Source organism: Balaenoptera physalus (genome assembly GCF_965194825.1).
Source record: "Balaenoptera physalus genome assembly, chromosome: 12".
In the NCBI taxonomy this organism is placed as follows: Eukaryota; Metazoa; Chordata; class Mammalia; order Artiodactyla; family Balaenopteridae; genus Balaenoptera; species Balaenoptera physalus.
The window spans coordinates 89,959,717-89,987,289 of record NC_138897.1 but is presented as its reverse complement, the minus strand read 5'-3'; the positions used below and the strand labels follow the sequence as shown (position 1 = coordinate 89,987,289).

At 60.6% G+C, this 27,573-nt stretch overlaps 1 protein-coding gene and 1 long non-coding RNA gene across 3 annotated transcripts; one reads left to right on the top strand and one right to left on the bottom strand.

Moving 5' to 3' along the window:
• HIP1R (huntingtin interacting protein 1 related) lies at positions 1-27,573 on the bottom strand. 2 transcript variants are annotated; one of them, XM_082418193.1, is made up of 32 exons: positions 27,368-27,573; positions 12,968-13,031; positions 12,377-12,519; positions 12,072-12,128; positions 10,911-10,991; positions 10,475-10,551; positions 10,128-10,189; positions 8,147-8,287; positions 7,372-7,429; positions 7,176-7,251; positions 6,859-6,999; positions 6,698-6,759; positions 6,403-6,475; positions 6,118-6,301; positions 5,932-6,020; positions 5,723-5,839; positions 5,537-5,638; positions 5,108-5,302; positions 4,755-4,902; positions 4,535-4,621; positions 4,136-4,426; positions 3,856-3,992; positions 3,481-3,591; positions 3,168-3,226; positions 2,903-2,933; positions 2,760-2,822; positions 2,336-2,436; positions 2,109-2,214; positions 1,856-1,979; positions 1,716-1,777; positions 1,370-1,576; positions 1-1,086 (listed from the first exon to the last, which is right to left on the bottom strand). In XM_082418193.1, exons 1-32 carry the CDS (start codon positions 27,458-27,460, stop codon positions 1,039-1,041), a joined length of 3,390 nt encoding a protein of 1,129 aa, XP_082274319.1. In that variant the 5' UTR covers positions 27,461-27,573; the 3' UTR covers positions 1-1,038. The 2 variants fall into 2 exon arrangements, with proteins under 2 accessions (XP_082274319.1, XP_082274320.1); XM_082418194.1 differs by having other exon boundaries at positions 4,136-4,243; positions 27,368-27,572.
• On the top strand, positions 13,192-19,119 carry LOC309640097. The gene is made up of 2 exons (XR_014252017.1): positions 13,192-17,610; positions 17,985-19,119. It is a non-coding gene; the product is annotated as an uncharacterized lncRNA (long non-coding RNA).

Sequence of the window (27,573 nt, the reverse complement as noted above, 5' to 3'; positions counted from 1 at the left end):
AACAGTCAAAGTGTGGTTTATTGCCAATCTGACACTTCAACACAAGGAAACACTACACGCAAAGCAAATCGAGCTGGCCCCTTGTGCTCCTCTCCAGACCGAGGTTTCCTCCTTCCAGCCAGGCCTCCCTCTGCCCAGGAGGAGGTGAGGGGCTCGAGGAGCGCGCGTTCATCCCTCCCCGAGGGCAGCCCCCGCCCGAGGATCGCCAGGGGCCTTTGGTCCTGATCCGCAGAGGGGGCAGGCGGCTCCTGGTTTCTGGGCTTTTTCTGGCTGAGCTGGAGAGGCGTGCGGGAGGGCTGGAAACCTCCCAGGGATGGGGAGGCAAAGGGAGGAATGAGGTGGCTGGGCATGGGGAGTGGCCAGCGCGGGGCTTCCAGCGCAGGGGCAGCCAGACCAGGGGAAAGAAAAGCAGGAAGCAGGAGGGTCCCCGCAGGTGCCAGCAGGAACAGAGACTCCAGGAGGATGGCAGCACCTGGCCTGCCCCCCTTCCCAGGCAAGGGTCTCGTTGTCCTCAGCGCTCACCGTCACTGATGCCCTAGAGCGAGGCCCAAGGAGAAAGGGGCGATATCCCCAGCCCACCTAAGAGCATCCTGCTTTGCCTGAGGCCGCACCAGGTCCCAAGAAGGCCACGAACAGGTGATGTCTTCCCCGTATCCCCAACAGCCAGCACAGACTGTGTTCTAGTCACCTCTAACCTCAGACCGGGAGTCCCAGGGGCAGGGGATGCACGGCCCAAACACCCGCTCCAGGGGCCCTGCTTTCTGGTGTGTTGCACACAACTCACAAAAGAAAGATCTAACTCAGAATATTAGAAATGCTCTGTATTTCCTGAAGTGCTGTGGCTCAGGCCTGCTGGGTCCTGGCTGCTCTGAGAAGTTCCTGTTGCAGGTAACTAGGCGCTCGTCTGGGAAGAACTGCTCTGGTCAGCCCCGGTCAGCCCTGAGCCCTTGCGCTCAGTGAGGGCTGGGCCTTCTCAGAGGCTCCTCAGCCACGAGGCCCAGGCCGTCAGCCTCCCCGCTGGACCCCTCCGGGGGTGACCTAGTAGTTGACAAGTTGAGCCGCGTAGCTGCCATCCTTTTTGTCAAGCTGCAGGAATCAAAGGTGAGGGGCTCAGTGGCCATGGGTGCCTGACGTACCCTGCGTCGGGCCCCAGGCATCCTGCCACTCCTCGGCCCCTGCCTTCCCTGGCACGGGCCCTTGGCACCTGCCGTGCTCCCCGCGTTGCTGGGGCCGCGTGTCTGCGCCCACTGGTCAGTGGCTTCTGACCGTCCCCAAGGTCCGCTGCCCCCCAGGCCAGTGAGCAGAGGCCAGGACAGCACTCCCGGGGCTCCTCCCCTGTCACCCCCCCACCTGCACTGACTCCCCGCACCTGGTGGTCCTGCCTGGGGGCCACGCTGGGCTTCTGTGCCAGGGGCGGCTTCTTGGAGGTCCCGCTGCGGGGGGCAGCGCTGGGCCGGCCGGGCTCCTCCTCGCCGGGCGTCCCCACGGCCCCGGCCAGCATGTAGTGCTGCTTCCGCAGCTCGCCCAGCCGCACGCGCTCCACCTCCAGAGTCTTCTCCAGCTCCAGGACCCGCACCTGCAGCCCCGCGTGCGGCCGCTCAGCAGGCCCCACAGCCTCGCCCCAGGGGCCCTCCCGCCTTCCCGGAGCTCAGCCGCGGGAGAGGGACGCATGGGAGAGGGACGCGGGTAGGAGAGGGACGGCCGAGGGTGCCCACCTGGGTCTCCATCTCCTGCTTCTTCAGCTTGATGAGGGAGAGACCGGAGAAGTCCATGGTGTCTGCAGCCAGAGAGGAGTGGGTAAGCGTCTGGGCACCCGCCCCCAGCCCGGCCGCTGCACCGGGGCCCCAGCACTCGCCTCTGTCCTCGATCTGCTCCTGGCCCGACCTGGTGGAGGCCACCACGCTGGCGGCCATCTCGTTGACAGCGCGTGAGCATTCCTGCAGGCGACTCAGGTGTGGGCTGTGTTTGTCGGCCTTCACCTGGGGGGCGGGGCGGGTTAGGGGGCGGGATGGCCTGCTGGCTGCACCACCCCCCACGTCCACGGTCTCCCCGCCACACGTGGTGCTGCCGCCACGGCTGGGAGCCCAGGAGCCCGAGGGGAGCCTCACCTTGGAGGCCGCCACCAGCTGCGCCGTGCTGGCCGCGATCTCGTGGGAGCAGACGATGAGCTCCTCGTACTTGCCCGTGTGAAGCACCACCTTGTCAGCCGACTCCCTGGGGGCAGAGCCGGGCAGGGCCTGGGTCTCCGACCCCCTGGTCGGCAGGCCGCCTCCACACCCCTCCCCAGACCCTGAGCACCACACACCCTGCTGCCCCCCGACCTGGGGCAACATACACCAGCTGCGTGGCTCCCCAGCCCACGGCCTTGGAGGCAGAGATGAGGCCTTCCGTCCACCTCGAATTCTTGGCGTAAAATTCCTGCTGCGTGGCTGCCCCCTAGTGGCGACAGGAGGGCGGGGCGGACCAGTCAAGGAAGTCCCGGATGGCAACAGATCCCCGCGGGTGGGCCCTCCTCCCCTCACCCCGGTCCTGAGAGCGCATCCCTGGGCGGGCCTGTCGGCACTCTGCACACTCAGGCGTCTTGTGCCCGAGAGGAGTCCCGTGGCCGGCGTAAGCCACAGGGCGGGTGATACGGACGGAGAGGGCTCTGGGGTCAGGCCCCGCTCAGGAACCTGTCCCTCAATGGCCTAGCTGTGTGGCCTGCCCACTAGGCAGGGGCCCCACCAGGGAGGCCCCGTGAGACCAGCGGCCCAGCTCACCCTGCCGCTCTCCACGATCTCCTTCTGCAGGCTCGTGGATGCTGTCACCAGGAGCCGGATGGCCTGCCAAGACCCAGACGTGTGTCATCCTCGGGGGCCCGGCCAGGCACAGGGCCCGCCCTGGGTCCCAGGCGGCCACTCACCTTCATCAGGTCTGTGCAGGAGTTGAGGATCCTGAGGAGCAAGAGGGTGAGGAAGACAAGGATCTGCGAGGCGGCCCCAGAAGCCACGGGGGCGTCAGGGTGCTCAGCAGGCGGGCCCACAGGGTCAGGCGTGCTCTGCGGTTCCCAGCCCTTCTTTCCGGAGAGCTAAGCAGTCAGGAGGGCAGAAGCCACCTCTCCCCTCCCCCAGTCTGGAAAAACTGGGGAACCCGCCCTGGGGCGACTGGAAGGCAGAAGTAGGTCTCACCTCTCATTCACCTCCAGCTTCACCCCAGAGCTGGCATGGCGGGCCTGGTTCATCATGTCCTACACCCGATGACAGAGCTTTGAGTGGGTTGGGAGGAGGGCAGCGTGCAAGGACAGGGGACACCCGCACTGGACCAGCCGCGGAGCCAGGAAGGGGAGGGCGCGGCCCAGGGAGGGAAAGCTAGGGCCCCTGCCCACCCTCCCACCTCTGACCTGCAGAGGCTGTCTGGCCCTCGCACGGAGGCTGAGTGCGGAGGTGGGTGCAGCCCGCACTCAGCCCAGCGCCCCCCGGGCTCCTGCACCCTGGTCCTCACCTCGATCCTCCGCACCGCATCCTCGATGGCCGCAGACGTGGCTGCCATCTCCTTGTCCACCATGGCCCCAAGCTCCTCCTGACGCACATCCAGGCTCTTGGGCTTCAGCTCCTGGGGGATGAGGGAATCCAGGAGTCAGATGGGGTGGATTCGACCCCCCGCCACCCCCACAAAGCCTGGGAGCGAGACTGGGGCAGCCGGGCCCTAGAGGGTGGTGCTCTGTCCCCGCCCCGCGTCTGCAGCTACAGGTTCTGCACGTGAGCACCTGTTCAGCCCAAACTGGAAGGAGGTGCAGAGAAGCTGGGAACCCCAGCCCAGCCCCACCGCCCCCTCCAGACCCTGGGCCACGCTCGGCATCCCGGCTGCACACCGCACCTGGCCCAGCTGAAGGATGCCCTGCAGGGGGATCCGCACCAGGCCGGGCTGGGCCTGCAGCAGAGCTCGCTGATCCTGCAGCTGCCCCACGAGCTCCAGAGCCCGGGCTCCACACTCCCTGCAGGTGTCCATCAGGCCTGGGGGGAGAGGGCTGAGGGGACCCGGCGCCGAGAACCCCGGGAGACCCCAGCCAGGTCTGACGCCAGGACCTAGCGGCAGCCGCCCCCCTTTCCCGGGTCCACCGTGAGGAGCACGTGGGACAAGCCCAGGGCGCACTTACGGTCAGCAGGGTCAGTGGGGGCCAGGTGGGAGGTGGCACTGCCGTGGACGATGGTGTCCGCGGCCAGATGGGAGAACCGGGTCAGGGCTGCCACAAGGGCAGAGGCGTCTGCTCGGGAAGGACAACCACCCTCAACGCTGCTGCTCTGGAGGAAGTCCCGATGGTGCCTCTCCTGCCCGGCAAGCCCGCACAGCTGGAGAGCAGCATCGCAGGAACCACCCCCAGGTCTAGGTGACCCCTGGCCCGAAGGGCTGATCTCTGGAACGGGGCTGGGGCTTGCTGGAGAGGCGCCTGTGGTGGGAAACCGCCCCGAAAGCAGGAGGCGGCCATGGCCCGTGGGCCCGGGTCACCAGCACTGGCGGCCTCTGCCCTGCCCAGGCCCGCCCCGGCTGCACTCACCTGCCGTAGAGATCAGGTACTGGGCATGGCCCTTCTCCAGGGCGCTCACGGCATCGAGGGCAGCCTGGGCCCTGCTCACCAGGTAGTCTGCCAGCACAGGGAGAACGGGTGAGGGGCAGAGCCTGGCCTGAGGCCCCAGCACCCTCCTGCCCGCCTCCCTCGGGGGGGGGGTGGGAAGTAGGGAAGGGCGACGCCCGAGCGCCTGCCGCCGCGGCCCTACCCGGAGAGCTGGTGCAGCGCAGGTGCAGGGGGTCGTCCAGCTTTCCCACGGCGTCCTGCAGGATGCGCTCGGCCTCGGCGGCGGTGCCCCGCAGCATCGCAAACTGCTCCTCCAGCAGCCTGCGCTGCAGCCCCTCCTCCTGAGACTCCTGGCGGGAGAGGGCGAGACGGCGGTGAGCCGGCCAGGCCCCCGTGGAGACCCTCGCTGGGGAGGGGGCTTTAGGGAGAGGCCCTGCTGCACCGCCCGCCCCCCCGCCCGTGCCGGGGCTGCTCCCTCAAGCGGGGTGCACGCAGCTCGTGATAAAAGGGAATTATGCCCCAATTCAGCTGTTACACGGGGAGGGGGGGGCGCACCTTGTCCGCCAGCCTCTCCTGCAGCTCGTCCCTCTCCCTGGAGCTGCGCTGCTGCTCCCAGCTCAGCGCCTCCTCCTTCTCCCGCACCAGGCTCTGGGCCGCCACCAGCTCAGCCTGCCGCTGCCGCACGACGCTGCTCAGTGTGTCCTTCTCCGCACTCAGCGCATCCAGCCTCGAGCTCAGCTCCAATCCGCTCTGTGAACATCTGGCCGGTGAGCAGGGCTTCCAGAGGCCCCGCCCCCATCCCCACCCAAACCTACAGACCATCCCTAGGGCCCCAGGAGACTGAAGGCTGACTGAGGGCCAAGGAGCGGGTCCTGTTCCCTGCGTACCACCGGGGGCTGGGTCAGAGCCACACCTCAAGGCCAAGGCGAGCCGCTCTGAACCACCCCGCGCTCCAGTGGCAGCCCGGCCTGGGAGGGCCCACACCTGCTCCGCGCGGCTCAGGGCCTCCTGCGCCCGCACCAGCTCTCCCGCCTTGGCCTCCAGCTCCCTCTTGAGCTTCTCCAGCTGGTCACTCTGCTCCTCCAGCTACGACGGGAGGGGACAGGACGTCACGGGGGCAGTGGAGTTGGGGGGCACGGGGGTGGCAGGGGGTGTGCTCACGGGACGCACCTTCATCTCTGACTCCCGTTTCACCTGCTCCACCTGGAAGGCCAGCTGCTCCTTCACCCGCGCCACCTCCTCCTGGTTCTGCTGTGTCACCGTCAGCTGCTTGGCCGTGTCTGCGTTCTGCACCGGCGGGGACCGGGGACAGGTTCGGCTGGGCTGCGCTCGGGGCCCCCCACATCCCACCGGCCCCCGTCCGCGCCCCCTGGGCCTACCTTCCGGAGCAGCTCGGCGTGCGTGTTGATGAGCTCGCTGTGCTTTTCCTTCAGCTTGTTGTACCGCGCCTCGGTGGCGCTGGCCTTCTCTGCGGGGGAGGGGGAGACGGAGGCCGGGGCCGTGACCCCCAGCACCCCCCAGCGGCGGACCCCGTCGCCCCGCCCCGCCCCACGCTGCGCACGCACTCTCCGCCTCCTCTCGCAGCCCCCGGTCGCGCTCGCCCTCCAGCTGGGCGGCACGCAGTCGGGCCACCTCGTGGCGCAGCTGCTCGTTGTCCACCAGGGCCTTCTGCTTCTGCTTCCGCTGCTCCTCCAGCTCGGCCTCCAGCGCGTTCACCTGGCCCTTCAGCTGCGCCATGTACCGCTGCGCCTGGGCGGCGGGAGGGGAGGGGAGGGGAGGGGAGGGGATGGGGTGTAGGTCCCCCGCGCGGGGCAGCCGCCCGCCCCTGCGCCTCCGCCCGCGCCCCTCACCTCCAGCTGGATCTTGTCGAGCTCCGTGCGGAGCGTCTCCACCTCCTTCTTCAAGGTCTCCATCTGGAGGTCCCTGGGGACAGAGGTCAGGCGGGGTTTTCCCCAGCCCGCGTGGTCCTGGCGTTCAAGTTCACTCAACCGGGACGATCAGGGGACCCGGGCACGGCCACTGGTCCTCTCATCAGCACCCCCTCGGGGTTTGAGCATCTCAGGTCTCTGTCCCCAGCCGAGATCTTTCGGGATCACAGTTCCCGGAAGGCTGTTTCCCACTATGGTGGGCTCCCCAGGCCCTCACCTGTCGTCCTTCATGGAGCCATTGGGGGGTCCAAATGTCTGCTCGAAGAGGTCAGCCACCACCTGCCACGGCAAAGCACGGTGACCTCCACCCCCACTCCCCCAGGCCAGGAGGGAGGCCCAGCCACCCCCAGTGCCCCCAGCAAGAAGGGGGCAGCTCACCGCTGGTTCCGCGGCAGGCGGCCCCGTGCCGATCTCGATGAGGCTCTCGGGCTCCTCGTCCTCGGGGGCCTCCTCGGGGATCACCACCACCGGCTTGATGTGCTCGGCCAGCGCCGAGGCCCGCAGGAAGTTGGGGGGTCCCTGAGGGGGCAGCGGGTGAAAGCGACCCAGCGCTCCCCCCACCAGAAGGCCCTCTCTCTGCCGCTCCCACAGCCCACACGAGGCCCCACGCGGGGCCCAGCCAGGCAGCCGCGGTCCTCAAGCCCAGGGCAGAACAGGGCTGCAGGCGGGCGGCGGCCGCTGGAGGACGCAGGTACCTCGGGCAGCCGGGGGATCTGGATGAGCCGCTTGAAGTAGAGCATGTCAGAGGCTCTGCGGAAGAAGTTTCTGAGGCTGCGGGGACAGAGGCGGGAGGTCAGAGGAGTCAGGCCCCAGCCCGGTAGCCCCAGCACACGTCGCCGGGAGCCGAGGAGCTTCTTTCCCAGCCATCCTCAACCCCGCCCAGGCTGGTACCTGTGAAACTGCTCATGGAACCGGTCCCGGTGGCCTTGCAGGGTGTCCGCTGGGAGACCTGGGGGCAGGGAGGTTTAACGGGACTTCCTCCTTGCTCACTGCTCTGTGCCCGAGACTTCAGATCCGCTCCCTCCCTTCCCCCTCCCTGCTCCTCCACGTTCTAGAAACCGTCATAGATTAGACAGATTACCTGCCACCTGGCTGCGTCCCACCCACCATCAGGAGGGCCCAAAGAACCCCCCGTGAGGAGTTCAGCTCTTGACTGAGGGAGGGAAGGAACCAGTGAGTGGGATGGCCAGAACCTTGACCGCAGTGCACTGCATGTGGGCCCTGCTGGTCTGTCAGGTCGCTCTCACTCGAGTTTGCCCAGGGTTGACACTGGAACAGCTCACAGAACCCAGGCCAGCAGCCCAGACCCTCTCTGAGCACTAAGGAGCCACCACGTGCCTCCCCCAGTCCTCCCCGCCAGCCCAGCGAGCACGGGTGAGGTCCCGCTGCCGCCTCCAAGGCCAGGCGGTTAAGAGAACTGCAAACACGTAAAACTACGTGGCTCTTCCCACTAAATCTTTGTTTTGGAAAATAGTGATTTTTTTTTTTATAACAAGTATGTTATTTATGTTAATGGGTAATGAGTTCATTACTGTTAAGTTTAATTAATAAATATCTTAAAGACTGCTTGATTCCCATCCCTGATGCAGTCTATCAACATAGCCCTATGGGGCTTCGGCTGACCCTCAGGGCCGAGGCAGGCAGGGGTGGGGGCAGGGGGACTCACAGGAGTGCAGCTTGAACATGAGCTTGACCGTGTAGTGGTAGAGGTGGCTGCAGTCCTGGATGACCTGGATGAGGGGGGCCAGGCGGCACTGGCCCGAGGACATCTGGGACACAGCAATGGCCGTGTTGAGCTGCCGGAAAACTGTAAAAAAAAAAAAAAAGGGGGGGGGGGCGGGAGGAGCCTGAGCACGCGGAGCCGGGAGACGCAGGCGCAGACCCCACTCTGCTTACGGGCATAGTGACGGCCACAGCGAGGGCAGCGGCCGAGCGCTGGCCCCGACCGGCATCTCATGGCACCGTCACGGCAACCTAGAGAGCTGGGTTTGAAGACGGGGCAATGGCCTGGGTAACTGGCTTTACCAGTCCCAGCCAGGCAGTGGGACTCTGCCCCAGGCCCTCGGACACCAACATGCTCCTCGCGGCGAGGAAGGACCCCGTGCGCTGAAGCTGCCGAAGACTAAGGCCCAGCGCTCCCACGAACTAAGGTGGCGGCAAGGTGGGGGGCAAATGAAACGCAGCTCAGCTCGGCCAGGGTCTCTGGAGAGCTTCCAGGCAGTGGGCCCAGGACGCGGAGCTGGAGAGACAGGGTGACTTCAACAGTCCTGTACCCATGGGCTTCCAGCTCACTCTGAATCTTAGGGAAGGACGGAGGCCTAAGGCTGTGCAGCCCCAAGGCCTCGTTCTGCAGATGTGGAAACAGGCCCGGGCTTGGTCAGTCTCACAGCAGCGGGCTCAGGACGTGGTTCTGCAAACCCCAAGGGACCCCAAAACCTCACTTGCACTCGGGGTCAATCTCCCCTGACCCTGAGAATCAGCCTTTCATCCGATGGACCAAGTAGGAGGGAAAGAGGCAGACATACTGCCACCCCTGACCGGCTTGCTCTCTGGGGCAAGGAGAGAAATGAGCACGTGACACCCAGGGCGGCCCACGTGGGTCCCTGTTCCAGATGGGTGGCCCCCAACCCGGGCCTACTCTCACCTTGCCTGGGGTGGGGCGATCTGCAAACCTCCGCAGTGACACAAGGACGCCTGGGAGGGAAGGGACCAGGAGGAAGGCGCTAAGCGCTGTCCCTCACCCACTTAAAACTTAATTACATGTCATGTCAAGTCCATTTTCCTTGTAAACAATTAAAATACACACAGAATACTGTTTTGCGTTTTAAAACACAATGCAGCCATTTCTCATCTGAAGGGCGTTCAGGACATTTCCCATTTGGGGCTGTTACAAACCTCGGGGCAGGGAATGCCCACTCCCCCTCACTCTCAGGGAGACGCTGGCACAGGGGGTGTGGGCGCTGGCTGTGGCCTTTCTCCGCCTCCTGTCGTGGCGACTGGGGAGAGGCCCATCTCTGCAGCACAGCTGCCCCAGACTCGCCCAGCCTCAGGGTCCAGCCCCCGGCGCCAGGAGGCTGCCCAGACACCTCTTCCTCATTCCTGGTTTTCCATTAAAAAGGCATTTGCCTCTCACTCTCCCGTGGAGAGTGAGAGCGTCGAGTCACCCACAAGTTGTTCTGAAGCTGCCACTGAAAACAGTCACCTCTGCAGCCCCAGGAGGGTGAGCCCCCTGAGATTTCCTGTTCAACGGCTGCCGCGTTCCTGGGCTGGGAAATCTGACCTGACTCAGAGGCCTTTTACAGCAGAGAATGGGCAAGAAGGCTGAAACCAACTGCCTCAGGGCAGGCTCAGCTGGGAGGTGGATCGGGAACCTGAAGAGGCGGCTCCTGGCTCCCCCCGGCTCCCCCTGGCAACCCCCCACCCCGCGCCTTGGTGCCAGAGTGGGTTTCCTTCGGCCGAGACTGTTCCCTGGATGTGCCTGGCGTCCTGCAGGGGCGGTAAAGGCCTCTCCTTCCCATGCTCTGGGGGTACCTGGAGGCCCCGTGACCTGCTCCTGGTGGGAGTGTGGTCCCCAGGGGGCAGGTGTGTCCAAGAATGGCTGGCCCCCAGAGGCAGCAGGCCCCGGGTCACCCCCCCGGCCGGCTCACCTGATTCAGACAGCTTCAGCTCACCGTCCATGTAATCGAACATCTCCACGGTAAGCTGGAAGCTACGGGGGAAGGAGGAGGGAGAGATGAGCGGGAGGGGTGCGGGGCATGGCCCTGCGAGGACCCCCAGGCGGGAGAGGGAGCGCAGCGCATGCCCACGCCTTTGCACGGATGCACAGACGGCAGTCCTTGAGCCGACATGCCCAGCTCCAAGTAAGCCCCATCCCTTTAGCTTTAGCCACATCTGCTGGGCACGTGACGACCTCCAGCCCCAGACAGAGCACGGCCCCCGGTGGGAACCTGGGTGAGGAACGCCGCAGGAACAGACGGGAAACCGGGGGACTCACATGTTGTTGACGTCGGTCCCAGCTGCCTTCTCCAACACCTCGTCTGTCACCTCCAGGCCCGCAGGGAACTCGGGGTGCTGCGGAGAGGACACCCCCACTCAACCGCAGCCCCTCTCAGCTCTGGCCCAGCACCGCTTCTAGCTTTTGAGGGAGGGGAAGGGGCCAGAGAAGGCCCCTAGCCTGTGGAGCCACCATCTGCCCCGGGCAGTGACTACAGAGACCAAGACATAGAGGATGGGACGTCCATCGGAGCTGAGGGCAGGGCTGAGACCACCTCCCACGCTGGGAAATGCCTCCGGGCCTTCTGACTTCCCTGCCGTCTGTCCCAAGCTTCCCCTTGGTTCAGGTGGGGACAGGACAGATCCCACCCTCTGAGACATCTTGGAGGGAAGAGCCCAGGGTCCCACCAGCCCCACAATTCCCCCGAGGAAACTACCTTGAGGTGGAAGGAGATCTTGGTCAGCAAGAGTTTGGTGTAAATATTCACCAGCTGCCCATATCGGTCATGCAGATGGCCCTGTGGAGAAAGGGCCCTGGGTAAGGACACACTGCCCATGAGCTCGCCCAGGAACCCCGCGGGGCAAACAAGGAAGGTGAGGCCGGAAGATGCAAGATGATGAGCAGGGTGTCAATCCTTCACCCTCCCACGCTGTCACTTATTCATTCAACAACCACTGCTCAACCCACCAGAGGTGGCCAACGTTCTTTCCCAAGGGCCTCTGCCAGCCCCCTCTCTGCCTATCGCTCTCTTCTTCTCACTCTTGCCAGAGAGACTCTCGTGACAAGAGAGCTCCTAGTCCACAGCAAGAGGACAGTTCTGAGGTGGGACACTCTACCGAAATGCTGGTGGCGGCTGGGGAGGTACGTTCCGACGGGCACGTGAACACATCCTCCCCGCAGCCGCCTCCAGACACCACGTCCCCTGCGGCCACGCCCGCTGGGCCCACATCTGCAGATGGCACCAGGGATGCCACCTTCCTTACTTCAAGGGGTGTCCCCTCTGCAAGCCGGTCAGTTCCCAGAGGCCATCCGGCCCCCGCCCCAGCTGCTGGGGCCCCAGCAGTGCTCCCAGAGGACAGATAAGGCCAGAAGCCCTCTCTCCACGCAGGGGACGCCCCTAATTCCTGAGGGTCGTGGAGTGGATCTAGAATACAAGCTCCTGGGGCTCTGAGACTTCACTGTGGAGGAGACGCTTCTGGAGAGCCTGCTGAAAATGCAGACTTCCAAGATTCAGGAGCTGCCGGTCTTGGGGGCCCAGCGTCTGCACCACTTACCCAGACTCAGGGTGGGGCAGTGAGCTCACAGGGACTGGAGGGCTGCTGATTTCTGGAGCCGGAGGGCCCGTGAGGGGTGTGTTTGGGACTTGCTGCGCCAGGCCTTAAAAGCAAGGCTCAATTTCATTTACGGACGCTCATCGCCCGCTGCCACGGCCCCACTGAACGTGGCTCTAACTCTGCTGGGACGAGGAGGATGGGGGCACCACTGCAGGTGCTCTGTTCCCCCCTCGGCCCTGTGTGCCAAGCAGGACGGCGGTGGACTTTCCGGGTGGTGTTGCTGGCGAGGCGCTAAGGCCACCGTGCCTGCTCCCCGCACCTACCCACAAGTCTCCGATCTCCCGAATGTTGCTCCGGTACCGCTGGCAGTCGTGCAGCACCTGCCCAGAGGGGGAGACGAGGAGGGAGGATGAAGGGGCCAGAGCTTTCGTCGGTGGTGGGGGGGGGCCGTCCCGACACTTGCTCCCATGTACGGGGTGCGGGCAGCAGGCAGGGCGGGCCAGCCTGGAGCTGAGGGACACAGACGCCGGGACAGCCCTCATTTCAAAGGATGCGGCTCTGTGCCTCCCTGGGGTGTTCAAGAGGCGGCAGACAGAGGGCCCGGGCCCCCGGACCAGCGGCTACTCACGTTGGGGTGCCCGTCTCGAAGGACCTTGTGGAGGACGTGGCAGAACTTCCAGCTGAGGATGGAGCTGCTGGGAAGAGGCAGCCCGATGGCGTAGGACCAGAAGGTGAAGGCCCCCTTCTCGTGGTGAGTGCCCAGGATGATGCCTACCAGGGTCAAGGCCAAGTGCGCGCAGCAGGGACTCAAGCGTGGGGGAGGTCGGGTGCTCAGCAGGTGCAGCTGAACAGGTGACTGAGCGCAGAGACGCGGGTGGAAGGCCGCCCTCCCCCCTCCCCCCTCCCCACACCCCTCCCTCGGCGTCGGCCACAGCTCACCAAGAGCTACGGCTCTCAGCCAAGCAAGAGAAAGGGCAAGGTCATGCCCCACGAATTTAGCCGGGCCCAATGGCCTAAGACAACAGGTGGCCTTCCCGAGATGGGACTGAGTCTGGAAGGAGCTGAGCGAGGCTGGCCCAAGGCCACAGGGGGACAGCCCTCATCGGGCCATCTGCCACGCCCACCGCTCCCCTAATTCATTTCCCCCACGTCCTCCTCACACTCCCCGCCTCCCCTGGGGCCCCGAGGGACGGAGGCCGGCGGGCAGCAGGGAGGATACGCCGGGCATGCTTCTCCTTCACGGGGGCCTCCTGGGTGTTGATGGCTTTGCTGATGCTGATGGCCTGGGAGGGAACAGAGGAGGCAGAGGTCAGAAACCCACCCGGCAGGCTTCCCGGGACAGACCACCGAAAGGGGGAAGGGGCGACACACAGACGGGACCGATCCTTCCAGCCGGTTGAAGGCGAGAGTACACAGATAAGGGAAAAATAGAAATTCTCTAACCTAAGCAAACCAGACCACTCAAGACTCTTCTTCACGTGACATGTGCAGCTCAAACTACAGCTGATACCCGATGCCACAACCACACAGAGCTTCCAGAGGCCTGGGAGGTAAGGACAAAAGCCGGCTTGTGCTGCAGGAGAGCAACTCTGATCTGAAAGCTGCGTGTGATTCGTCTTCCCCAGAAGGCGTAGCCCCTGGGCCGCAGGGGAGCCGCCAGTCCCCGCAGGACATCCTCTATCGGGTCTCTCCTCTGGGAGAGGCTGCTGTGGCCTGAGCCCTCTCGCACTCCACCAAAACATGCACGTCACCCCTACTTTACCACGGGGCACGGCCTGGAGACATGAGGCCTCACAGCCACTTCGTGGAAAACCAGGATAAACCAGGTCCCATCGCCTGTCTACATGCCTCCTGGGTGAGGGCGAATCCTGGCTCAGCTCCCACCCCCACTGACACAAACAGCGACCGCGGCCCCGCCAGGGGTGGCAGGAAGGGGGACCCGCTTAGCACACATGCTGCTACCACTCAGGCCCTGAGCAAGCGGCAACCTCATCCTTGATGCAGGTCCCCTCCCACCTCCACCTGCTGGAGTCTCGTCTCTTCCCCCTTAGTTCAACGCCGCCTCTTCCGAGAAGTCTTCCTGGATGTGACTGCGCCCTCACACAGGCTCAGGGCACTTACTGTCACGCCCATCCCACTCACCCAGGAACCACCGCCGGCCCTGGGTTTACTTATGGATATGTTTTAATTCTCTACCTGGCAGCAGGTCTTGTAAGCCTCTGTCCACCCACCTAGCCCCGAGCTGGGGGCATCCGTGCTTGCGGACCGAATGAGAAGAGCTGCCAGTGCCGTTGGTGGGAGGGATGGGATGAGGTCCCTGACCAGTGCAGACTCCTCTCAAGGTCAGCCGATTCTCCCAAGTCTCCCACAGGTCCTCCACCAGGGCCCACACTGCCCCAGGCCGTCCAGGGAGCTCGCTGAGCAGGGCAAGCTGTGCGCTCACCCTGCAGCCCGGCCCTGCGTGGACTTGTCCACGGCAGGCCCAGCAGTGGCGGGAGCGGGACAGGGCGGAGAGAGAGCCCCGAGGGGCAGCAGGAGCTTTCTTTCTTTTTAACCCAGAGGCCACTGTGCTCTCCACCTCTGGCCTGGGAACAATATTAACTGTCCCTGCCGGGCAAGGAGGAGACTTCTCTCATCTACGGTCTATTGTGACCCTACTGTGGTGTCCTGCTCTGCAAAGCAGTGAGATTTCCTCTGTAAGAAAAGCAACCCCCTGAGAGCCATGGCCGTGCTTTCTGCTCAGATTCATGGACCTAGGAGCTGCTGGGGGCTGGGCTAGCCCCTCGCACCCACCCCAGCAAGGCTGGCTGACCTCCTTTCACACACAGCGCCCATTGTGGCCATTCCCCGGGGCTCGGGGAGAGCGGGTCTGCAGCACACAGCACAGCGGGCCCCTGGGACACAGACGACTCTCCCAGCATCAAGGCTGGGCTGGGGGAGTGGCTCTGGCCTTGCGGTCCCGGGGTCCTGAGAGGAACGCAGACAGGCTCTGGCTCCTCTTACACTCAAAGCCTCAGCGAGCCAGACACGAGAGCTCCCTCACCATGTGTTCTGTGTTTGCCGATCCTCTGCCAACTCGGCCTCCCCGAGGCCCCAGCGCCTGCCTTCCCTCCACAGGCATCACCGTGAGAGAGGCCGGACCCCGAGTGTACCGTTCCCGGCCCCGCGAACATCACGCCCCGCCAGGCAGAACTCTGCCCACAGCAGCAGCGACGAGGACAACGATCGACAACCAGCCACTCCCGGGCGCTTCTCCCCTGCGCCAGGCACAGGCAACACGCTGCCAGCCACAGCCCCGGCAAGTGGGCATGCCCCCACTTTCCTGATGAGGAAACTGAGGCTCAGGGAGTTGGGGTATCTCGTCCGTACAGCTAATAAGGGCCAAGGCAGGTCTGGCTGTGTCCTGAACGATTCTGCTATCCAGCTCCCAGGCACCCCCCTCCAGTACAGGTACAGAGCTGGGAAGAGACACCAGCCCATAAGCCGGGAGTGCCTGTCTCCCTGACAGGGGGTGTGTAACCCTGTCCCCCAGCTGCCCTGACACCTGAGCTGGCTCTGATGACTGCCACCTGTTCAGAAGATCCCAGGCAAGAACAGAGCAGAGCCAAAGTCACACAGGCAGAGCAAGCTGCCCAGGAGGCCGGGGATGCAAAGATGCCACCTGCAGTCCCAGCAAGTGCTCTGTCCTCCGCAGACGCCCACGAGGGGTGTGCTGACCCCCCTCCCCCCAGGGCCTGCAGCAGACACGCCCTGAAGGGATGGGCTGCTGGGGCCGGCGGCCCAGGCTAAGCATTCCCACCGCGGAGCCTTCCCCAGAGGCCGCTGGGCACAGGCTTTTACTTCACTATCGGTCCAAATGTATACGGAGCGCCCTCATGGCTGGGCCCTGGACCCCCAGAAAGAGTGCCTGCCCCTCCCCTCCGGGGAACCTGCTCACCTGTCCCCTTCCTGCTGCCACTCTATTTAAATCTCCCGGTTCACGCTTCTCCATGTGGTCAGCACCCCTGACAGTGTCTTCCTTATTTGTCTATTATCCTCCCCCCACTCCCAGCCCATGTCTACGCCACGGGGGGAGTGGTTCTGCCTCTCTGGGGCTGCTGTGGCCCCAGCCCCTAAACGGTGCCTGGCACACGCAAGGTCTTCAGAGGCTCCCGGGCCCCAGAGAGAAGTGGTGACTCAGGCACACGGGAGTCTGTCTGGCCCCCTCCGCCCAACCAGTGCCGCCCGCTCCCCGCGCCGGCTGTAGGAACAGGGTCCCTCCCGGCGGGAACACGGCCCTGCTGTGTGCAGGCGGCAGATGTGTGGACCGGGAGGCCTCACAAGGAGGCACAGTTCTCACACAGAGGCGGGTCTGTGGACACTGCACAAGCCTGCTTTCCCTGCCAGGCGCAGCAGCCAAGCCCCGTCCCAGGAGGGGACGGCAGGCCCCAGGGATGCCCGTCCCTCCCCTGCGCGTCCTGAGTGGGCCGCAGAGGTGGGGAGAGCACTGGGGCGCCTCTCCTCAGCCCTGGAACCTGTGCTGGGCGATTCTGACATGGCTTAGCTCCTGGGTTTACAGTCCAGCTGCAGCTCTGACTGCAACATCTGCTTCCGTCTACACAAGCATGGCATCCTCACACCAGCCCAACGAGCGACTGCAGGAAGACTGAAGGAGGAGGGGGGGTCAGAGGGGCACCGGGGACCATCGTGTGGGTTCTCTCTAGCTTGCCAGCCTGAGAAAGGCTTCCTTCCGCCCTGGTACAGAGGCAGTTCTGACAACAGCAAGCATAATCCCTCACGCGGGCGGGATCAATTGCCATGGAGAGAGCCTTCTGGGAGACAGAAACTTCGAGTGGAATGGATTGATTAGGGGCCTGGGTGCCGAGATGGAAGAGCCAGAGCCGGAGAGAGAGGGTCCTGTGGCGGGGAGCAGAGGGGGGGGGCAGGTGGCGACCGCCTTGGGGATCTGTTTATCTGACTTCCCACTCGACCTCTGAGTGGCCACGGATGGGGGGCAGGGAGCAGCAAAGCAGGACAACAGCAGTAACGGTGGGTCTGTGACACCCCCAGATATGCCCAGGGGGGCTCTGGGGGAGGGAGCTGGAGGGTTTGCAAAGACAGCGGAGGGCGGGCAGAGACACGCTTCTCAGACCCGTGAGGGTGGGTGAGTAAACAGTTTCACGGGCATTCAGACCACTGCTGCTCCTTCTGTGCTGGAAAAATCCAAGCCCAGGCCCGGGGAGCCACCTCACAGTGAGGGGCCTGACCCTCCGGAGGGCGGCGGGGGACAAGGCCGAGGGGTGGAGAGGCTCTAGCGGGCTCTGGAGACACAGTCGGAATTGCTGGAACCGGGAAGCTTGCAGGAGGCATATCTCATGCCAAAGGCCAGCAAACTGGCCTCAGTAAACGAATAATAAAATGATTTTTATCGAGTTCAACCATGTGCCAGGCACCATGCGGAGCACCTCACCGTTATCATCTCATTTAATCTCCTAAGTAACCCTTGAAGCATGTGGATGAGGAAATCAAAGCTCAAGGTCACAATGACGAACACAGGCACTATTCTAGGCACTGTCCCCACAGAGACAACCCTCCCCCGTTAACCTGGGTCGAGCAGTCCCCAAGGTGGCCGCGCAGGAAGGGAACCCAGGCTGCTGGCTCTGTAGACTGTCCCCTCAGCCACCACCGGGTCCCGGCCGCCTCTCTCGCTGGGGGAGGGGGCTGGGCTGAGGGAGCCGTGCGCCAGCACGCACGTCCTTCTGGTCCCTCTTTGTCCCACTGCAGGGACCCAGCTCCCGAGGGCCTGGTGTCACTCAGGGAGGACCTGGCCCAACTCCAAGTCAAAAACGCAGGTTCTGGATCCAGGATTCGTTCAAAGCACGGGTAAGAACAGCAACTGGGTGGCACCGAGCAGCTCAGGGGGCTCCCCCACGGCTCCCCCGTTCCTGCAGGCGAGGCCTTAGGGCCCTGGGCCCCCTCTGGGCCTTCAGCTCGGCCCCCTCTGGCTCCCTCCCGGGGCGGCTTCTGTCTGCAGCCAGGGCGGGGACGTCTGGGAAGGCTTCTTACAAGGGCCCCACTGGGTCCATGGGAGCCAGAGCCTCAGGACACACTTGCCCCTGCTTCCAGGAACAATCTCGTTCTTGTTTGTCAAATAAAAACCCCATCTGGTGCCAGCAGAGGCCCTGGGAGTCAAGCCTGAGGAGGCAATCCCAGGACCAGGCCAGACAGAGCCACCAATGGCACTTGCCCCTGGACAGGTGACTCCCAGGGACACACGAGAAAGCATCTCGGTGCTGGTTCAGGAGAAAGGCGACCCGGCTGGGGCAGCGGGGCCGGGGCAGGAGCCCCAGCAGGTGATACTCCCAAGAGCCTCGGCGCCTGCTGCAGACTCGAGACAGAAGCCTTGGGGTGTGGACACCGTCAGCGAAGCCGGGCAACCAAGCTGGGACGCTCTGGTCAGCAGTTGCACACAGCAAGCCCGTCCCTGCCCCATCACCTGTGGGGCTGCACGCCAGGCAAAGGGGCCCCAGGAAGAGCCATGGGGAGAGGACAGTCACTGAGGACGGAGCAGGAGCCAGAGCGGCTCACGAGGCCACAGCCCGGTGCGTACCAACATTGGCAACACCGTTCTAGAAACCCACAGCCCCCTGCAGGGGGTCAGAACCACATGACGGCAGAGGCTGCAGCCCCGGACGTTCTCTGCGAGATCTGACATCCTCCAGGCCGTGGGGAGCTCTGCACAGCAGAGGAACGTGGACTCGGGGAGACCCCTTCCCCAGGAGCCCACGTGAACGGGGCCAAATACAGGTCTGCTCACCCAGTTCCACCATTGCCAGCCATGGCACCCCAGCGCACAGACCCCGGTCCCATCCACTCCGACCCACAGGGGCACCTTCACTTTAGAAACTTCCCCTTTTCCTGTCTGGGAAGCAGGAGCAAAAAACCCTTGAAATCTTCGAGAATGCAAACATACACAAAGTGTGTCTGGAACATCTTGCTTTGTTCTAGCCACACCGTCTTCCTTCTGTCCCTCAAACAGGACAAGCCCGGTCCCACCCCCAAGCCCGGCTGTGCTTCTGGGGTCACCCTGCTCTGAGTTAAAGCGCCCCTCCTGGGGGGTCTCCCCCAACCATCCTATCTAAAGCAGCCCCCCACACACACAGCTTCCTCCCGGTTACTTTCACCCAGGACATTTATTCCCTGAAACCGTCTTGTTTACCATGTGTTCTGTTTCTACCTCTGGCCCCTGAACAGACGTGCTCGGTACAACAAACCCTGCTGTGCCTCCCGAAACCCGTGCCTGGGGGTCAATAAATCTTTGCTGGATGAATGGAAGAGTGAATACTTGAATGAACGAAAGCGCTTTCAAACACAAGTACTGGTTAAATTCAAGGCAGTGTGTGTGTCTCTTTCTCTAGCTAATAATTTATCCACTAGAGTTAAATAGTAAAGGCAACTATAAAACAATTTCTATTTGTAAAATCAACCCTGAAATGAATCAGACTCAATCCTCCTTGTACTGTTATCATGACGCGCTTCATGGTGGCACTTGGCAGGGACAAAAAAACATCCTTCAAAGAGCCGGGTCACAGGGACTGGCAGAGAGGTGGGTTATCCTGCTTTAGTGTTTCCAAAGAGTTGTTTGAAGGACAGAAAGATCTCATTCAAATGCTTCTGTCACCTCAAAGGCCATTGATGAAAGCAAACACAGGATTTCTGTAGCCAAGGAGGCGGCTGAATGTGGTCTCAGGCAAAGCGGTGGGGAGCTCTGGGCCGGAGGTCTGCAGCTCGGTCATTCAGCAGAGGGAAGTCAGTGCAGCAACACCAACCTGCAATTCAACCGTCTTTTCCCTTTATTCACGTCCCCCAGTGCCCGCTCTGTCCGGGCCTCTCAATCACTCGACCGTTTATGAAACTGGAGGGAGGGCCGCGCTGCAGCCGCTACTCCTCTGCAGGAGCCCCGGGCGGGATCCTCCCATCCACCAGGATAAGGCTCACTGGGGGACACTGCCACCTCTCCCCCGGGCTCTGCAGGTGACACATGAGGAGGAGGAGATGGTAGAGGAGGACGTGGCCCGAGTCCCGCCTCCAGGAAGGACAGGGAGCCAGCCTGGGCAGCTCCTTGCCTGGGCTCTGGTGACATCACTCCATAGACCTGTCTGTCCCACAAGCCAGGGGGCTGAGTCACTCCCTGGCGGGAGAACCTAATGCAGTTTGAAGGTTGTGTTTATTTCAGCAAGAGGAAAAACAACCCCGCCTCTACTAAACTTTTCTCCAAGAACTCAGTCTTTCCCTGCGGTGGGAGTCATGGCTTTTTAGGCCTCACTGAGTGGCAGCATCAAAAAAGGGAGACCCACGGGCCCCCGTGGCACCCATTTATTCAGCGCACGCACACCGAGAGGGTCCCCTGAGCCGGGCACTCCTGGGTGCTGGCACACAAGGAGCCAACATTGTCCGTGCCTGAGGATCTTGGGGTTCAGAGGGTAGTGCTTAGGGGCTCAGAGCGGGAGGCAATGCAATCCCTTCTCCGTGACCCTGGATCTAAACACACACCCGACCTCACGGCCGTCCACTCCTGCCGGTTCGGCTGCAGGGTTTGGGGAGACAGGGGAATAGTGGGAATAGTATCGCGAGAACTAGGGCAGCCTAGTAAGGCTCGGGCAGGGGAAAGCGGTTGACGGCTTCGCAAACAAGGTGATATTTGAGTCCTCCCTGGAGTCAGGTGGAGCTGGGGGGAGCGGGTGGGGGGAAGGGTATCGCTGACAGCACGGCCGGCTGGCAAAGGCTCTTCAGGCCCCAGCTCAGGTTAGCCCGCTGCGTTTCCCTGTCCCCCCGCCAAGCAGGCCTAGACTCGACTCCAGAGTTTCCACTTCGCACTGCTGGACTCAGAGCCCAGGCAGGTTTTATTCACAAAGGGGAGGCTGGCCTGGGGGCAAGGTCAGGAGGGCCCTGAGTTTAAGTCACGGCTGGCTTCCCCCGACCTCCCTGGGGCACCTCCCTGGGGCTCCCCTCACCTGGGAGCAGGGCCTGCTGTCCTGGAGAAGGGGGGCACCGCAGGATGGCTCTTCCAGGAATGGGCTGCTCCCCACCTTCCCAAGTCCGCCCAAGCCCTGTGGCGGATCTGCTGCCCTCCCCAACAGCCCCAGCTCCCCATTTACAGAGGCTCAACTAGGGGCTCAGGGATGGAACCAAGAGGGCATCATGTCCATTTCTTCAGTCCAGCCCGCCTTCCCATACACAACGTAACAGCCAACAGCCGCTCAGTGCAGCATTCACTCCGCACCAGGAGCTGTGTCATCCTGCAAATCCTCCATGACTCGGGCACTACGATTATATCCATTTTGCAGATGAGGAGACTGAGGCACAGAGTCTCGCTCTTAACAGCTCTGTCACAGCACACCTGTTCATCTCCCACCTCCTTCGTCAAGATGAAAACCCTTGGAGGGGGGTTTCCCTGGTGGCGCAGTGGTTGAGAATCTGCCTGCCAATGCAGGGGACGCGGGTTCAAGGCCTGGTCTGGGAAGATCCCACATGCCGCGGAGCAACTCGGCCCGTGAGCCACAATTACTGAGCCTGCGCGTCTGGAGCCTGTGCTCGGCAACGAGAGGCCGAGATAGTGAGAGGCCCGCGCACCGCGATGAAGAGTGGCCCCCGCTTGCCACAACTAGAGAAAGCCCTCGCACAGAAACGAAGACCCAACACAGCCATACATACATACATACATACATACATAAAAAGAATGTAAGAAAAAAAAAAAACCCTTGGAGGGGATGAGAATGATCTTCATCTTCCCGTAGCACATCCCAGAGCACCAGAAACAAGCCAACACATACACAGTAAGTGGTCCCTCATGAACGTGTCGTGGGACAAACGTACAAAGATGGGAAGGGGGAGGGGAAGGACGAGCAGCCACAACCCCACCCCAGCCTGAACCAAGAGGTCACCGGATACCCGGGGAGCCCAGGGGGACTGCGGCAGGAAACCCCAGGAACCAGGAAGTCAGCAGCTGCCCTGAGCATCACCAAGCTGGCTGATGCGGCAGAAGCAGGTGGAGGGTGTCTGAGGGGCAGGCAACAGCAGCGCAGCTGGAAGGAAGGGCACAGCTCACCACCCACCGCAGCTGGCCCACCTCCGGGGACCGGGGAGGAAGGCAAGCGCTGCTGGGGCAGCTCACACGAGGCTTTGCAGGCAGCATCCTGGGGGTCGTGAGCCTGGTTCTTTCTCTCCTCCTTTTCAGAAAGCCTCGCTCACCTCTGTTCTTTAGCCATTCGACCAGCCTGCAGTGGGTGCCAGGCCCCTTGCCCCTGCCCTCAGGGAGCTGACCGACGTGGGCGGAGCTGGGGAGGTTTTCTGGCTTTCACCATGTGGTTTAGATTTCCTCCCAAGCTCGGGGGTGGGGGAACTTTTTTAAAATAAACATTTAAATGAGGCCCAGAAAGGGGTTGGTAGCTAACAGTGTGGTAATGCCACAGCATCTATAAGAAATAATGAAGACAGAAAGGGAGCGTGTGTAACTATTCACAATAGCCAAGACACGGAAACAACCTAAATGTCCATCGACAGATAGATGGATAAAAATGTGGTATGTATATATATACATATATATATATATATATATATATATATATCCACACACACACACACACACACACACAATGGAATATTATTCAGCCCTTAAAAAGAATGAAATAATGCCATTTGCAGCAACATGGATGAACCTAGAGATTATCATACTAAGTGAAGCGAGTCAGAAAGAGAAAGATAAATACCATATGATATCACTTATATGTGGAATCTAAAGTACGACACAAATGAACCTAAATACGAAACACAAACAGACTTACAGACTAGAGAACAGACTTGTGGTTGCCAAGGGGGAGGGGGTGGGGGAGGGAAGGACGGAGTTTGGGGTCAGCAGATGTAAACCATTACATATGAAATGGATAAACAACAAGGTCCTACTGTAGAGCACAGGGAACTATATTCAATATCCTGTGATGAACCACAATAGAAAAGAATATATATGTATAACTGAGTCACTGTGCTGTACAACAGAAATTAAACACAACATTGTAAATCAAATATACTTCAATAAATTTTTTTTTAAAAAGGGAGTGTGCGTAAGTCTGCCTGCCTGGCAGAGGGGGTGATGGCATATGTGGGAAGGGAAGTCAGGGCAGAGGCAACAGTGTGCAAAGGATGGGAGTCCAAAAGACTATTGCCAATTTGGGAACAGCCTTCAAACCAGAAACTCAAGTTAAGTTCCCAAACACCTGTCTGTGTCCTGTGGCTTGTCTTCAATAATGAGATTCTAAAGAATTCCTGGCTGGGGAACTTGAAGAAAATAGACCTATGCGCCCAGGACTCCAATCCAAGCCAAATCACTCCAAATCTCCAGCATTTAGAGACGGAAGAATTTAAAAGCACCCCAGGTGATTCTAACACCCTGACGTCCAATCCGGTAGCTGCTGGCCACGTGTGGCTAATGAGTGCCTGAAATGTGAGCCCAAATTGAGATGTGCTATAACAAACACAAAATGGAGTTTGAAGACTTGGTAGGAGGAAAAGAATGTAAAATATCCCATTCATAATTTTTATAGTGATTACGTGTTGGAATGGCTATATTCTGGATACACTGGGCTAAATAAAATATATGATTAAAGTGAATTTCACCTGTTTCTGTTGGCGTCTTAGTGTGGCTAAGTAATCTAAAAACGATACACGTGGCTCCTGTTCTGTTTCTACTGGACGGCGTTTTTCTAACGTGAGCTGGCCTGAGAAGCCCTGAGTGTCAATAAATGTTAATTCTTACAAGATTTCAGTTCCACAGAGGCTGCAGAGGGGACGTGTCACCGACCTGGAAAACTGGACCTACGAACAGTTTTCCTCCCGCTGCTCCCCCTCCACAGCTCCCACCCCACCAGAAAACCCCTAACACCCGGGGAGCCTCACCCCGTATGCCCGTATCTAATGCTCTTCTTCCCCGCCGGGCCTGGTTTACCGAGCAGCGTGGCCCCTCTCTCATCCTGACCTTAGAGGAAGCTTTTGGGCTCTGTTTCCATTTCCTGCAGGGGAAACCGAGGCCCAGATGGCAAAGGCGCACTTAGACAAGGAAGAAGCAAGGTTGGAGTTTAGCATTTCCAGGACTCCCATCTGCTGCGTCCTCACCCATGCTATACCTCAAAGACGGATCTCCTCCCTCGTGGAAGGTCTGAAACAGTTCTCAAATTTTAAAGCTTTTTGGGGGTGGGGAAGGGAGAAAGATGGCTAGCTGACCATTTGCAGAGCACCGTACTACGTGTTTTGCATCCTGTAGGTATTCGTGGCCTATTGTTGCTACAACAAACGGCCACTATTGGCTCAGTGGTTTAAAAGGACACAAATTTATCATCTTACAGTTCTGGAGGTCAGAAGTCCAAAACCGATCTTCCGGGGCTAAAATCAAGGTGCCAGCAGGGCTGCATTTCTTTCTAGAGGCTCTGTGGAAGAGTCCATTTCTTTGCCTTTTCCAGCTTCTAGAGGATGCCCACGTTCCTCCAGCTTCAAAGCCAGCGGTGTCCGGTGGCGTCGTCCTCACCTCACACCACCCTGACCTCCTCCCCAGCCTCCCTCTTCCACATTTAAAGGCCCCGTGATTACACTGGGCCCACCTGGATAACCCAGGCTACGCCCCCTATTTTTAAGGTCAGCTGATTAGCATTTTCTTACCCAGGGCTGTAACATATTTACAGGTTCCAGGAATTAGGACGTGGACATCTTTGAGGGGTCCCTCTTTAGCCCACCCCACCATTTCTATACCTTAAAACAGCCCTAGGAAGTAGATGGAATTATCTCTATTTTTATAGACCAGGAAACAGGAGTTAAGCACCATGCCCAGGAACACAGGCTAGCACTTGGGTGTTAGTTACCGCTTTCCATGATACCACACCATCTTTTTAACGAGACGGTCAATTTTCAGGTTCAGAACACACAGGTATACTGTATTCCACGCTATTCTGCATTCAGAATACTACAACAACAAAAAGCCAATACAATTTTGTCACTTCCATTTTGAAAAGGGGTTTTATCACCAAAGGGACTAAAGTCTTGGGGAAGAATAGACCAGCTTTCTGGACGGTGCCCCTGGGATTACACACACGCACTCGCATACCCACATCATACAGCAAACACAAGTACCTGCCGCACGAAGGACGCATGGCTGCCCCCTTCCTTCACACTCCCAACTGGGGCGGGGAAGGAACCTTTTTGCAAGACAGGGTGTGGCCAGTCAAGAAAGCAAATATGGAAGTATTTTTCCTCCTCTTGACCCAGAAACCCAGGAGGAAAAGCGAGGCTGGCGGGATGGTGGGGGACTTAAGTTCTAAGGAAACCAAAGCGCCCCTCTGCTACACAGGACGCTGTGGTCAACGTGAAGCCACAGGCAGTGCAGTCCAAAGGGAAGGTGCGTCGGTGGGTTGGATGTACTATTTTCTGTCCAGAAGGAGACATGTAAGCAGCAACCTCAGCTCTCCTCGTCCTTTTCACCAATGAGGTCTGGCTGGCAGCTCACTAGATATTTCTGGGAGCAATCTAATTAAATATTAACCATGCACAAAACCTTATTCCTACATCCCTCAATAAGTCACTCTGAAGACAAGCAAATCTAGACACTGAACCTGAATTCCATCTTTCCAGAAAAGAGCCCTGGAATTGGTAAATCCTGTGAGATTCACCTATTAGAAAGAATTATTCATGAAAAGTAACCCTCTCGGCCCCTGAGAAAAACCCAACCAGCAAAAACAAAACACCCTCTTGTTTACCAAACCAACCACCAGAATAAGTTGTCCTGCATCAGAGATGCTTTCTCTTTGACATTCAGAAAGCTTGCCCTTGATTTATAACAATTTAAGAGTGAGATCAATGAACTTGGCCCTTTAAATTCCATCTCCTCTATGTAGCAACCTGACCTCTTTATAGCTCCTCAAAACCACAGAAAAAACAAAAAATCAGTGAATGAATAAATCTTCTGACAACATCCAGATTCTCTCTGCCAATTAAAATTTTCTCCCCTTCCTTCCGCAAGTTCCTGGCACAATTAATTATGTATTAATGATTTTAAATTAAATGCCACATTTGTTTTTATGACGGGCTATCCGGGCTGAAAATACACCAGGGGCCAGATGATGATGATTTCAAGGATAAATTAATAATTTGCGGCTAGGTTGGTTCAGCACTAATCCTTTATAGAGCCAAGGTTTTATCATTTTCCTTGTTAATCTCAAGCACAAAGGTTAGATGTTTCCCCTGCATTTTTTCTTACTTCAAAACGAAAGTTACTGTAGGCTGCATGTGCTAACTTGATTTGAAAGACACCGCACAAGTCACTGCTCCTGGCAGGGAGAGGTGGGAAGGACCTTGCTAACGGCAGACACAAATGTCATCATCCTACTTCAGACAGGGGTGAGTGGGTTCCTTCTGGCTTTTGTTTTTTTTTTTTTTTGGCCGCGTCGTGCGGGATCTTAGTTCCCGGACCAGGGATCGAACCCGTGCCCCCTGCACTGGGGGCGCGGGGTCTTAACCACTTTCCGCCAGGGAAGTCCATGGTTTATTTCTAAAGTAAAAATTTTCTGCTGTTTCAGTCCTGGTTGACTTACTTTGGCAAAAAAAACCCAGTATGCTCCCCCCCTCCCCAGGCATAAGAATACCTCAGTGTTTGTAAAATAAAAAGGAACAGAAAACCAGAAACAGCACCGCCCTCATCAGTGTGGTCTCAGCAGGAACACATGGACAAATACACACCCCCGTCATTGTTTCATTTTTAAAATAACCTTCCCAGGATAGGCCACCCTCTGGAAGAGATGCGGGCGCGTGGGAAGTGCAGGAAGGGAGCCCTAGGAAGTTTCTGTCTGTCAGGCGCCGTCATTTAATAAGGGGGTGTGAACCTGTTTATACGTGGGCCAGCGCTCGGGCAAACAAGTCTGGCTACAGACGTGAAACTTTTCGCCCAGCAGATAATAAGATATTGTGCGGCCCTGAAAAACAGCTCAGGAGAAAAGGAAGCAGGGAGTTTCCTTTAAGGAAATGCATTGCTTCTCCGAGGAGGGGGCATTCTTTTAAGGCGTGGGAAAAGTGGACGGAGCCCGGGAGAGGCGGCGCGGCCAGGGCGGAGAAATCCTGTCGGGCCGCCCCGGCCGGGCGCACCCGGGCCCGGGACGCACCTTGACCCCACCTGGCCCCCCGCCGCGTCTCGGCTCCCTCCACCTGGCCCCCTCCCGCCCCCTCGGCTCCTAGCCACCTCGGTCCCCGGCCGCCTCTCAGTCCCTGGACACCTCGGTCGCCTGGCCACCTGGTCCCCCGGTCGCATCTCAGTGCCCGGCTGCATCCCAGTCCCCGGCCACCCCGGTCCCCCGCCACCTCGGGCCCGGGCGCCGGCTCGCGCTTCCGGTTCACCTGCGCGCGGGGCGGCTCGGGCGGCGAAGGCCGGGGAGCCGGGTGGCCGCGGCCGAGATGAGGCCGGGGAGCCCCAGGTGGCCGGGGAGCAAGGGGTCCGGGGGGCGGCCCGAGCCCCCGGCGCTCTGGAGGCGGGCGCAGGCCGGGCCCCGAGGGACGCGTGTGAGGGGAAGGGGAGCCGGCGCCGCCCGCCCGCGGCCCCGCCACTCGCCTGGGTCTTGTCGAACTGCTCGCGCTCGGCCTCCAGGCTGTGGCCAGGCCTGCGGCTCAGCACCCGCGCCGGCACGTTCTTGATGCTGTTCATCCTGCCGCCGCCTCCGTTCCTGGGCCCGGCTCCGCGCGACTGAGCGATCCAGGCCGGCCCCCCGCGCCTAGGCACCGCGAGGCCGCCCGCCGCACGGCGCCGCCCGCCCGCCC

Excerpts from the sequence above, each read along its gene's own strand:
- HIP1R (XM_082418193.1), bottom strand. The coding sequence starts at position 27,460 with ATGAACAGCATCAAGAACGTGCCGGCGCGGGTGCTGAGCCGCAGGCCT. Across the intron at positions 10,190-10,474 it reads GGGACCGACGTCAACAACAT|CTTCCAGCTTACCGTGGAGA; the intron begins GTGAGTCCCCCG and ends CTTCCCCCGTAG. Across the intron at positions 7,430-8,146 it reads CATGTTCAAGCTGCACTCCT|GTCTCCCAGCGGACACCCTG; the intron begins GTGAGTCCCCCT and ends CCCTGCCCCCAG.